Source organism: Trichechus manatus, unplaced genomic scaffold (assembly GCF_000243295.1).
Source record: "Trichechus manatus latirostris isolate Lorelei unplaced genomic scaffold, TriManLat1.0 scaffold00123, whole genome shotgun sequence".
In the NCBI taxonomy this organism is placed as follows: Eukaryota; Metazoa; Chordata; class Mammalia; order Sirenia; family Trichechidae; genus Trichechus; species Trichechus manatus.
In genome coordinates, this window is record NW_004444059.1 from 2590594 (window position 1) to 2603222 (window position 12629).

Here is a 12629-nt window from a genome sequence, read left to right on the forward strand (position 1 = left end):
TAGTGTATTTATATTATTATTTGAATTACATGTGTTTATTTAATTGTACTTTAAACGCATCTAGTATGTAAAGTACAAGTGATCTGTCATGTTTTATTTATCAAAACTTTATTAAAGCACATATTATAATGTATTATTTTTAATGTGTTTCATTCTCTCCTCCACTGGCCTTTAATATCTTTGAGGGTACTGAGTCTTTCATTTCAATATTTATAGTGCCTGGACTATATTGGATAAAGTATGTGCTTAGTAAGAATTTTTTAAATATATAATTGAATGGAAATAACGTAGTTACCCATAAATAGTATACATCACAACAGATTAGCAGTGTATCTATTGATGATTCTTTGGCTTAGTGGCTTTTTTAAATAATGAACTTAACTTTAGGAGGAACTCAGCATATCAAAAACAGTTTGTAAAAAAGTTTGTTTCTTGTGTAATTAACAAAATACTAAATATCAACACTATTCAGCTGTCCTCGGTTTTACTTTTCTTATTTCTTCCCAGACCTGGCTTACATGGTGTGTAGTCTTTATATAGAACAGTTAAAATCTGTGATTTCTTTTTTTTTATATACTGTATTGTAAGCCTGTTTTTTCAAGTTGCTAAAAAATATTCTTAGTTAACATTTTTAATGCCTGTGTAATATTCCACCATGTTGATACATTATGATTTACATATTTTGTCCAAAGTCCAATTGAGTAGAGGATTATTGTGGGAAATTGTTTTAAGAAAGCGTCGTCTATACATTTGTAGGTATTATATGTTTCATTCTTAAACCACATTACCTTGTTCCTCCCCCCAAAAATAACTTTTACTAACTGCAGTGATTTTGCCCTGGGCTGTTATTGAGAAATGTTATAAGAAATAAAACTAGGAAAACGGCATTTGTGTAGGAGATTATTAAATGTGTTCCCTGTTTTTGAAACACTTTATGAAAGACACCTTTTAGAGTTAATTTTAAGAATAAATTTGCTTTAATTGTTATTGGTCTCAATTATATATGTGAATTGGCAGGTTTAAATTTTTATTTTGTTCTGTTTGCTTTTACTATCTTATACTGTTTTGTTTGTGGAACCAAAGCATTATTATGTTTTTTTTTTTTTTTTAACATTTCTTATTTGCTTTATTATGAAGTATGTCACATATGAGGAGTGTATAAAACCTTATGTTTGCAGTTAGACAATAATAACATAAACATTTATCTACTCACTGCATAGTTAAGAACTAGAACATTGCCAGTATTTGGAAGCACCTTATATGCCCTCCCCATCAGAGATAACCATGAATATGTGTGTGTGTATCTCTCCCTTAATTTTGTTTCATTTGCCCCCATGGATGTGTTCCTAAATTATATATACAGTTTTATCTGATTATAAATTTTGTACAAAAAGAAAATGTATATTCTTTTGTGAACCTGCTTCTTTTGTTCAACATATTTTTAAAATTCTATCCATGTTAATGTATATAACAGTTGACTTTTATGTTTTTCATACATGTTCTTGTATGACTAGACCACAGTTTATCTGTTCTACTGGACATTTGGGTTGTTTCTAGTTTTTGGCCACTATGTTCCAGGTTTCTACTAGACAGTGCCAGGCACATCTATATTTTAACCATTGGTGAATATTTTTAAGTTTGAAAATACTTGATAATATATAGTGAATTGCAATCAACCCCTTTCTAGCATGTAATATTTTTCCTCCTTTGTGTTATTCCTTCAGATATAAACTTTTTGTTGAAGGTAAATTGCTTTTCAAAAGAAAGTACTTATCTGCTGTACTACTATCATAAATTGTGGTGTTGTTTAAACAAAAATAATTAACCTTGAAAATGGAAAATAAACAGAATATTCTGAAGTGTTTCATCGTCCCTAATGGGGATAGTAACCGTCAGTTAAATAAACCGTTAAGCTGAGCAGTAAGAAGAGCACAATCTACTAATAAATTGCTCATTATAAATTATAAGTGAATGCTAGTTAACAAAATCACTTAGGCTTTAAACTAAATTTTCAGTTCGAATCTTTTATTGTAAGCACTTTGACAAATAGAATCAGATTTCAAATTCTCCAGTTGTTAGTCATTAGTTACTACAGTGTCTCCTCTCCTTCTTAACCTCATTCTGTTTTTAAAAAGAGGCATGCAGTTTATTTTGGAGTTCAGAATCAGATAAGTGTTCATATTCACTGTCTTCTAATGGACCAGGCCTTTTGGTAAGGCTTTCTTATACATTTTTTCATTCAATTTCCTTTAATTCACAATGTTAATGTTTTATTTGACATATAAGGGAGGGACTTTCAACTGAAGTTTGTTTCCAAATACCTCAGGATAACCAGAACTTAAAAATATTTTTAATTAATATGTAGTGTAAAATTTTACTAAAGTTGCCATTTTAGCAGGAGGAGGATAGAAATGTGGTTGGAAATCTACATAATAAGAAAACAATACAAAAAAGCATTCAGGGTCATCGTCCTAGACTTTTCTGTCATTAAGAAAGAAGATTCAGCTGAACATTCTGAAATTTGTAGTTGAGGGTCACTGAAATACGATTCAGAAGCACCAAAAAGAAGGACTCATTTATTAACTTTTACCATAATATTTTAGGCATTGAAAAAATTGTGCTTTGTAAGGAAACCAGTATTTAGAAAAGTTACACAGTCTAGTATATTTATTTTGGACAGACTTCTGAAAATTTTTATGCCATTAAAATATCTATATCCAAAATCAAAATTAGTTTGAATCTCTTTGAGCTCTAAAATTTTGGTCCTGTGGTTATTTCAAAGAAAAGTTGTGTAAGGACTTTAAAATGAGTAACTGAACTTCTGTAATCACTAGGCATTTCATACAATCTACTTTACCTAGAGCAAAGGATTCAGGATAATGGAACCTGTGGTGGCCTTCTTGGCCTATGGTTTAATATCCTACCCTTGGGAACACTCGAATAAATTTGAAAATAAGCATGTCTGCTATGACTGTGTTTAGTTTCAGGAGCTCTTTGATGGTAAGCTTGTTGGTTTATAAAATAATGACATGGATGGTTCAGCACTCGACTACTAGCCAGCCAGAAGGTTGGCGATTTGAACCCACCCAGGGGCATCTGAGAAGTCAGGCCTGGCGATCTACTTCTGAAAAGTTACACCCTTGCAAACCCTGTGAAGCAGTTATACTCTGCACACATGGGGTCGCCATGAGTTGGAATCGCTTGACGGCAACTAACAACAACGTAGAAATAGAATATTGAACTAAATAAAGATACAATAACTGACACTTAAAGGAAGGTTTGAAAGTTCTGTTAGTCTAAACCATTATATTGGAGCCGAGACGGTGAAACAAAGGCCTTTGAACTGATGATATGTATAGAGCCAATACACCAAAGTTTGTCAGCCATCCAGTTAAAAAGTTATTTATTTTACTCAGACTGTGAGCAAAAAGACAATCTAAACATATTGAGACTTTTTAATTTGCACATAATTTTAGTTTTGATTGTGTAGATTTGAAGCAAGTAATTAGAAAGATAAAGGCTAGAGATGTCTGACACATGGTTGGTAGCAGTGACGGCTCTTATCAATTATGATGCCCTGCAGACAAGAAGAATCCCTTAGCACCCACACACACAGGTTAAGAAAATAGGAGAACTTATAATTTGGCACAGTAGCCAACAAGTGGTTAAATTTTGGCCTTGAAGGATTAAGGTTTGCAGACTTAAGAACGTTTCATGTTTGAGTCGTGTAAGAGTTGTTATTCTGTTTAAAGGGACATGCAGTATATGTGACTAGATATCCACCAGGTGTCTTGATACCCATTAGGTTCTTTTAATTAATTTTAAAAATATGAATAGCTTTCCTAGTATAAGCAAATTATTCTTCCTCAACTTATTTATCTCAGTTCTCTACTTCATATCGAATGCTGACAGCTTCAGTTTGAGAAAAATAGTAAAGTTAGTGAAATTAAAACTGGAAAGTTGGCAAAGGCATGTTTTGTCTCATGAGACTAGAAATGAAGGAATCCATTCCTAAGTCATCTCTATTTGATTCTAAACTGCAATTTTATATAATAGACTCTATTTCTTAGTAGGAAAGATAAATGTTCTAGAGATTCCCATGAACAGACAAACCTACCTATAAGCATAGGTACTAAGATATAGTCTTAAAGCACTTTAACACTTGCTTCTCTCTCTCTAGGAGGGCTATCTGTAGGCAGCCTATGTGATTGAGGATAGAGCAGCAGCAGGAGGCAAGAAATATTAGAAATCAAGAATCCTGAATTCCCAAATAAGGAAGGTTTCCTATTCTTTCATTTAAATATGGGTTTGTCTGAGCTGGGAATTTACAGTGCTTCAGAATACTAGGGTATGTTTTACTGAAATCATTAGGAGGATTTTTTTTTTAAATCAAAATTGCCTCCTTAACTGATATAACCTTAGTACAGAGAACTCATAGTAAAATGTATGCCCTGTGCTTTGATGCACATTACAGTGTAAAGCAGTAATCAAGTTCTATTTTATAGTTGCATCACAAAGTTGAATAGTGATATTGAACTACTTTGATTGTGAAACTAGTTAAATTCGATACTTTTTAAATTATTGAAATGAAAACCTTATTAAACAGGTGAATAATTGGGATATTTCTTTTGTATATAAGGAAATAACGATGGATAAGTGGAGCATTTTTGTTGTATGTAAGGAAAACAAAATTTGGAATAATGTTCTTCAAAACTAAAATCACATTTTAATAGATATTTATAATGTTTTATATTAGTTTTAAATGGATTTTTTAAACCTCACAACTTACAGATTAGTTATTTGAGTGACACTGTACTTTGAAAACTAAAATTAAAATGTCTTTGAGATTTTCTGGATGGATATCTACTGGTTATAAGGATGAGATATCCTTGGGAATGCCTCAAAATCAGGCCAAACCAAGCCTTTTTTTTTTTTTTAAAGCCTATTTATAAAATTTTTCTGTGAAAGCTATTTGGTCATCACATGTTTGATGCTTTAGTATCTATTAATGATGATGTCTTTGAACTTTGGTGTGCATTAAAGTAGCCTTATAAATTTTCTTACACAATATATTAATTAAAAAATTAAAAATCTGCTTTTTTAAAAAATCTGTTTTTATTTCTTTTTCATTAAATTCTTCTAGTCCCTCTTAATTTATTGAGGTACACTATGTAGACTTCACTTAGAATAACTGAATTTCTTTTGTTTCTGTTTTGAAATACTTTGCTAAACTGTTTTTTCTAAGGTCTGAAATGGATAGCACCACTTCTTAGTAGCCATAGCAAAGATATTTTGTCTACCACAGGAAGCTTGTTTTCTTACCTATGTTTCCCTTAACTAGAGAGGATGACTCAATTTTAAGAAATTTTTTTGATGGCTGAGCCTGAGCCAAACAAAAATCTCAATTTATTTTTCTAGTGTTAACTAGAAGATTATCTTTAGGAAATTTAAGTATATATAAGTAGTGATAATATATAGCAGTGGTTTTCAGACTACTACTTTTTTTTTCTGTTTTCTTTCTTTTTGTTTTTATAATAACAGTGGAATCCTTTCTTCAAATGAACTCTTAGACAAATCCATGGCAATTATGCTTAAGGAAAACAGACCAAAAACAAATGAAATCTTACTCAGACCTCCAGTACTTGAAATAGATCAAATGGAATGGCTCAGGTTAAAACTGTCAGTTTGAAAATTATAAAGGAAAGACTGCCATGTAGCTAATGTCAACAGAGGAAATTTAATAAAGAAGAAAATGAGATGGTGTGATTCCAGAGTCTTTGAAAGATTCGATGCATCTGATATAGGATAAATTTCTTGAACACGGTGGCTTTCTCTGGATCTTAGTAAGTGTTACAAATTGAAATAGATATGGTAATAAAATGAAATACTTTAATGACGATATATATATTACGAAGTTTGCAGTTTCCAATAAAAAATCATTAAGAACTCATGGCTCTCACGTGTGTGTATATATATATGTATATATGTATATATACACGTTGCAGGTTATCTTTTTGTTAATAAAGCAAGCTTTTTTCTTATTAGTCAGTTAAGTTAGTTGAAATTTAGAAGACCTTGCACAGTTCTTAGTATATGCCACAGATCTTTTAATTGCTTTATACTTACAATTAATTTTCATAAAAACTGTAGAGGTAAGTTCCATTGTTATACTCATTTTCACAAATGAGATAACTTCAGGCACAGAGAGGATATCTATATAACTTTCTCACAGTTACACAAGGGCATACACATTTGAAACTAGGCTGTAAATCCAGAGCCTGTATATATTTGTCTTAATAGTTTTTAAGAAAACAGTTTTATTGTTTTATCTATTTCTGAATGTTTGTTTAAATTTGCCTATAAAATTTTGAAACTTTGAAAATAATGAACATTTGACAGTTTTTAGTTTTAAATAGTCTTTTAAATACAAACAAGTATTACTATAACCTAAGTACTCTAAAAAATTTCATAAGTAAATGCTAACGTGATAAACTGTAATCACAGAGATAGTTACGATATTAAATTCTTTGAACTAGAGTTGCTATTTGCAATGCATTATTAAAAATATGTGGACAGCTTTGTTGCTACTTATAGCAAAGCTGCTTAAAGTCAAGCTTTCTGTAGGGAAAGTAATAGCATGTTAAATCCGTATCACTTGGAAGTAAGCTGAGTTGGCTTCTACCAGTCTGAACCCATTTAATATGGTAAGGTCACATTTCCTAATTCAGATGTGGTAAAGCATTTTCTATCAAGGCCTATTTAGGAAAAGAAAAATCACATTTTAACAGAGTGGTAAAAAGTAACTCAGTTTGTAATTTGGCTACTTTCAGAGTGACTCTTGAGTTTTGTGGAAATGTGTTCTCTGCTCAAGGGTCATACGTTGTCTGTTTACCTGTGCTTGTATAGTAATTATCTTGATATGTGCCAAAATCTAGAAAGGCAAAGATCATTTTTTCTCACTAAGGAATAATATAGCTTATCGAGATTCCATTAAAAGGAGGTTATTGTGAAGAGAAAGCCATAGATACTTTTATAATCCTTAATTTTATCCATTTTCAAATCCTAAATTTTTTTGTCTTAGACTGTTTCGTCTCATTTCACAGAGAAAAGAGTCATCTAATAACTATTTAGTAGCAGTTACTATACTGTGATCTTTTAGGCTATTCTGTTAAATTGTTAAAATCTTTTTTACTTTTGTAACCATAGGTATTAATATCATCTTTTGGTATTTTATTCATAGGCTGGAGAATCTTCCCTCCTACCCTTTTAGAAACATACTCCATCTTATGTTATTTAAATAATAAAGCCCATTCTTATATAAATATTTACTAGCATTATGAGAAAAACTCTTAATTATAGTTGATGGAGAGTAATTTTGAGAGCACAGCAAATATGTTTATATCAAAATAAGTAAGTTGGTTTAAAATCATCATAGAACCAATTTCCATAAATATAATGAATGCCTACATACAAGTTTTCAAAACATCAGCAACCTAATTAAAAAGAACATGAATAGACACTTTAAAGAAAAGGAACATTAAATAGTACTTACAGATGTGAAAATATGCTCAACTTACTCATAAAAAAGGAAGTGTAAATTCAAACTATTATGACATTATGCTGTTAAGAATGAGGTAGCTCTAGATTACTAGTATGGATCAATTTAAGATACATAATTAAGAGAACAAAAGGCAAAATTCAGTCCAGCATTTAAATAATTGTATTATATATTAAAAAGATGCACATTTATATGTATATGCACTGGCTATGTCCAAAAGGATCTATAAGAAGCTGCCTGGGGTGGGGGAGATATGGGTGACTGAGGGAAGGGATGGGAGAAATCCTTAATTTTCTTTGTATTTTTTTAAATGTTTTTATCATGGGCACATGTTGCCTATTCAAAATAATTTGAGGAGAGGTGGGTATTAAGTTATATAATATTTAGATCTATAAGGAACCTGTCCAGGCCATTCCTTTTACAGATAATTTAAAGTTTCCCAGATTTAGCATAACAGAGCCAGCTTTCAATCACAGAGCTACTGATTTCAGCCTAGGGCTCCTTTCGTTATACCAGTAGTTCTTTAATGGGCAGCAGGTCTTAATAGATGGCAACAGAGTTCTTGTCTCTCTTGTTTGTGGTTGTATTCTAATTATCTAGCATGTAGCAGGTGCTCAGTAAATGTTTGAGTGAAATGAAACAAATTTAAAATATTTCTTGCTCTGAGGCATGATACAGGCTGAAAGTATTTCATTCCCATTGCCTTTGTGGGGATAAGCATTTTTCTGATTTTTCGTGTTATTGTGAAAAACTTACTATATGTTTGGTTTAGTTTAATTGATCTGTTCTAAAGAAATTTCTAAAGTTATAATTTGTTAATCCTTTTTCAGACAATGGCTTCCTGTCCTATTGATCGAAAACCTTTCCAGGCAGTGTTTAAATTCAGTGCGTTGGGAAATTACATTAAGGTAAGGCAGGTTGTATTTTGCAACATGAACTGTATTAAACTTAATTGAGGCAGTTTTGCTTTGATAGATTTGCAGTTTGAGTATATTTGAAAATTGTTCAACTTTAGGCTTATTATGTGATTATCATTCTTCCTCAGCACGACAAGTCCAGACCTTTTAACAAGGGTACAAAAATTATGAACCTTTCTTCCTTTGCCCCCTAAAGAGAGAGTGTCCGTAGTGGTTATCTTATAATTTCTCACAAAATGTATTAGATCTCTGATGCTCTAAAAGAAATCTCACATTTACTCTTAATTATATAGAACACTTATATTTTAGAATTTTAGGACTTCCTGTATTTCAAAAATATTTACTAATCAATTGGATAGCGCTTGGAATACATTTCTTCATTGAAACAATGCTTGAAATGGATTCAAAACCAAACCCCACAAAAACTTAAATGTAAAATACCTGAAAATTACATTTGTATGAAAAACATTATAATGTTGAGAAGATTAAACTAATGAAATTAAATATAAAATAGTGTTTTTGTTCTTTTTTTTATTTATTCCCATACAAAAATTTATACATACATTGTTAGGTGACTCTAATTGCTCTCCCCATACTGTGACAGCACACTCCTCCTTTCCACCCCTGATTCCCCATGTCCATTCAACCAGCTCCTAACCCGCTCTGCCTTCTCATCTCACCTCCAGACAGAAGCTACCTGTTCAGTCTCTTTTATCTACTTGAGCTAAGAGAGACATTCCTCACGAGTGTCATTTTTTCTCCCACAGTCCAGTCCAGTCCTTGTCTGAACAGTTGGCCTCGGAAATTGTTTTACTTCTTGGCTAATAAGAGAATCCAGGGGCCATGCTTTCTGGGGTTCCTCCAGTCTCAGTCAGACCATTACGTCTGGTATTTTTGCTAGAATTTGAGTTCTGCACCCCACCTTTCTCCTGCTCCATCCGGGACTCTCTGTTGTGTTCCCTGTCAGGGCGGTCATTGGTGGTAGCCGGGCACCATTCTGATCTCAGGCTGATGAAGTCTCTGGTTTATGTGGCCCTTTCCTTCTCTTGGGCTAATACTTTCCTTGTGTCCTTGGTGTTCTTCATTCTCCTTTACTCCAGGTGGTTGGGACCAATTGATGCATCTTAGATGGCCGCTTGCAAGCTTTTAAGACCCCAGATGCCACTCACCAAAGAAGGATGCAGAACATTTTCTTAATAAGCTTTATTATGCCAGTTGACCTAGATGTCCGCTGAAAGCATGGTCCCCAGACCCTTACCCCTGCTATCTGTCCCTTGAAGTGTTTGGTTGTATTCAGGAAACTTCTTAGCTTTGGTTTAGTCCGTTTGTGCTGACTTCTCCTGTAGTGTGTGCTGTCCTTCTTCCCTTCACCTAAGATAATTCTTGTCTACTATCTAGTTAGTGAATAACCCTCACCCTCCCTCCCCACCCCTGTAACCATCAAAGAATGTTTTCTTCTGTGTTTAAACCTTTTCTTGAGTTCTTATAATAGTGGTCTTATATAATATTTGTCCTTCTGTGACTGACTAATTCACTCAGCATAATGACCTCCAGCTTCCTCCGTGTTATGTTTCACGGCTTCATTTGTTCTTTATTGTTGTATAGTATTCCATTGTGTGGATATACTATAATTTGTTTATCCATTTGTCCGTTGATGGGGCACCTAGGTTGTTTCCATCTTTTTGCTATTGTGAACAGTGCTGCAGTGAACATGGGTGTGCATATATCTATTAGTGTGGCGGCTTTTATTTCCCTCGGATGTATTCCAAGGAGTGGGATAGCTGGATCGTATGATACTTCTATTTCTAGCTTTTTTAACGAAGCGTCAAATCGATTTCCAAAGTGGTTGTATCATTTTACATTTCCACCAACAGGGTATAAGTGTTCTAGTCTCTCCACAACCTCTCCAGCATTTATTATTTTGTGTTTTTTGGATTAAGGGTAGCCTTGTTGGGGTGAGATGATATCTCATTGTAGTTTTGCTCTGCATTTCTCTAATGGCTAATTATTGTGAGCATTTCTTCATGTGTCTGTTAGTCGCCTGAATATCTTCTTTGGCGAAGTGCCCATTCATATCCTTTACCCGCTTTTTAATTGGGTAATTTGTCTTTTTGTTGTTGAGGTTTTTGCAGTATCTTATAGATTTTAGAGATTAGACGCTGATCGGACTTGTCATAGCCAAAATTTTTTTCCCAGTCTGTAGATTGTCTTTTGACTCTTTTGGTGAAGTCTTTTGATGAGCATAAGTGTTTGAATTTTAGGAGCTCCCGTTTATCCAGTTTCTGGTGCTTGTGCATTGTTACTTATGGTTCGTATTGTGTTTATGCCATGTATAAGGGCTCCTAGCATTGTGCCTATTTTTTCTGCCATGATCTTTATCATTTTCGATTTTATACTTAAGTCTTTGATCCAGTTTGAATTAGTTTTTGTGCGTGGTGTAAGGTATGGGTCTTGTTTCAGTTTTTTGCAGATGGATATCCAGTTATGCCAGCACCATTTGTTAAAGAGACTGTCTTTTCCCCAAGGGACTTTGGGCCTTTGTCAGATACCAGCTGCTTGTAGGTGGATGAATTTATGTCTGGATTCTCAATTCTGTTCCATTGGTTTATGTATCTGTTGTACCAATACCAGGCTGTTTTGACTACTGTGGCAGTATAATAGGTTCTAAAATCAGGTAGTCTGAGGCCTCCCTCTTTGTTGTTCTTCTTGAATAATGCTTTACTTATTCGGGGCCTCTTCCCTTTCCATATTAAGTCAGTGATTTGTTTCTCCATCTCATTAAAAAATGCCAGTGGAATTTGGATTTGGGATTGCATTGTATCTGTAGATCGCTTTCAGTAGAATTGACATTTTCACAATTTGAGTCTACCTATCCATGAGCAAAGTATGCTTTTCCACTTACGCAGGTCTCTTTTGGTTTCTTGCAGTAGTTTCTTGTAGTTTTCGTTGTATAGGTCTTTCACATCTCTGGTTAGATTTATTCCTAAGTATTTTATCTTCTTGGGGGCTGTTGTAAATGGTATTCATTTGGTGATTTCCTGTTTGAGGTTCTCTGTTGGTGTAAAGGAATCCAACTGATTTTTGTATGTTCATCTTGTATCCTGGCACTTTGCTGAAATCTTCTGTTTGTTCAAGTAGTTTTCTTGTGGATTCTTGTGGTTTTCTGTGTATAAGATCATATCATCTGCAAATAGAGATACTTTTTACTTCTTCCTTACCGGTTTGGATGCCCTTTATTTCTTTTTGTAGCTTAATTGCTCTGGCTAGGATCTCCAGCACAATGTTGAATAAGAGTGGTGATAAAGGGCATCCTTGTCTGGTTCCCATTCTCAAGAGGATTGCTTTCAAAGTCTCTCCATTTAGGATGATGTTGGCTGTTGGCTTTGTATAAATGCCTTTAATTATATTGGGGAATTTACCTTCTATTCCTATTTTGTTGAGAGTTTTTGTCATGAATGGGTGTTGGACTCTGTCAAATGCCTTTTCTACATCGATTGATAAGATCGTGTGGTTCAAGTCTTTTGTTTTATTTATGTGATGGATTACAATGATTGTTTTTCTAATGTTGAACCATCCCTGCATACCTGATATAAATCCCACTTGATCATGATGAATTATGTTTTTGATATGTTGCTGAGTTCTATTGGCTAGAATTTTGTTGAGGATTTTTGTGTCAGTGTTCATGAGGGATATTGGTCTTTAATTTTCTTTTTTTGTGGTGTCTTTACTTGGTTTTGGTATCAGGGTTATGCTGGCTTCATAGAATGAGTTTGGGAGTATCCCATCCTTTTCTATGCTCTGAAATACCTTTAGTATTAGTGGTGTTAACTCTTTTCTGAAAGTTTGATAGAATTCTCCAGTGAAGCTATCCGGGCCAGGGCTTTTTTTTATTGGGAGTTTTTTAATTACTTTTTCAATATCTTCTTTTGTTATGGGTTTATTTAGTTGTTCTACCTGTTTGTGTTAGTTTAGGTAGGTAGTGAGTTTCTAGAAGTTTGTCCATTTCCCCTAGGTTTTCAAATTTGTTAGAGTGCAATTTTTTATAGTATTCTGTTAATGATTCTTTTAATTTCAGTTGGGTCTGTTGTGATATCACCCATCTCATTTCTTATATGGGTTATCTGCTCCTCTCCTGTTTTTCTTTTGTCAGTTTG

General features: G+C 33.4%; 1 protein-coding gene across 8 annotated transcripts in view; it reads left to right on the forward strand.

Annotated features, from left to right (window-relative positions):
• Nucleotides 1-12629, forward strand: part of SCAF11 (SR-related CTD associated factor 11) — a 123143-nt gene that overhangs the window by 47985 nt on the left and 62529 nt on the right. For 7 of the 8 annotated variants that reach the window (XM_023738832.1, XM_023738831.1, XM_023738834.1 and 4 more), the window contains one exon: nucleotides 8389-8466. In XM_023738832.1, the coding sequence (XP_023594600.1) occupies nucleotides 8389-8466 (78 nt within the window). Of the gene's footprint in view, nucleotides 1-5541; nucleotides 5844-8388; nucleotides 8467-12629 lie in introns of those variants that run through there. The other variant, XM_023738835.1, reaches the window with a different exon arrangement.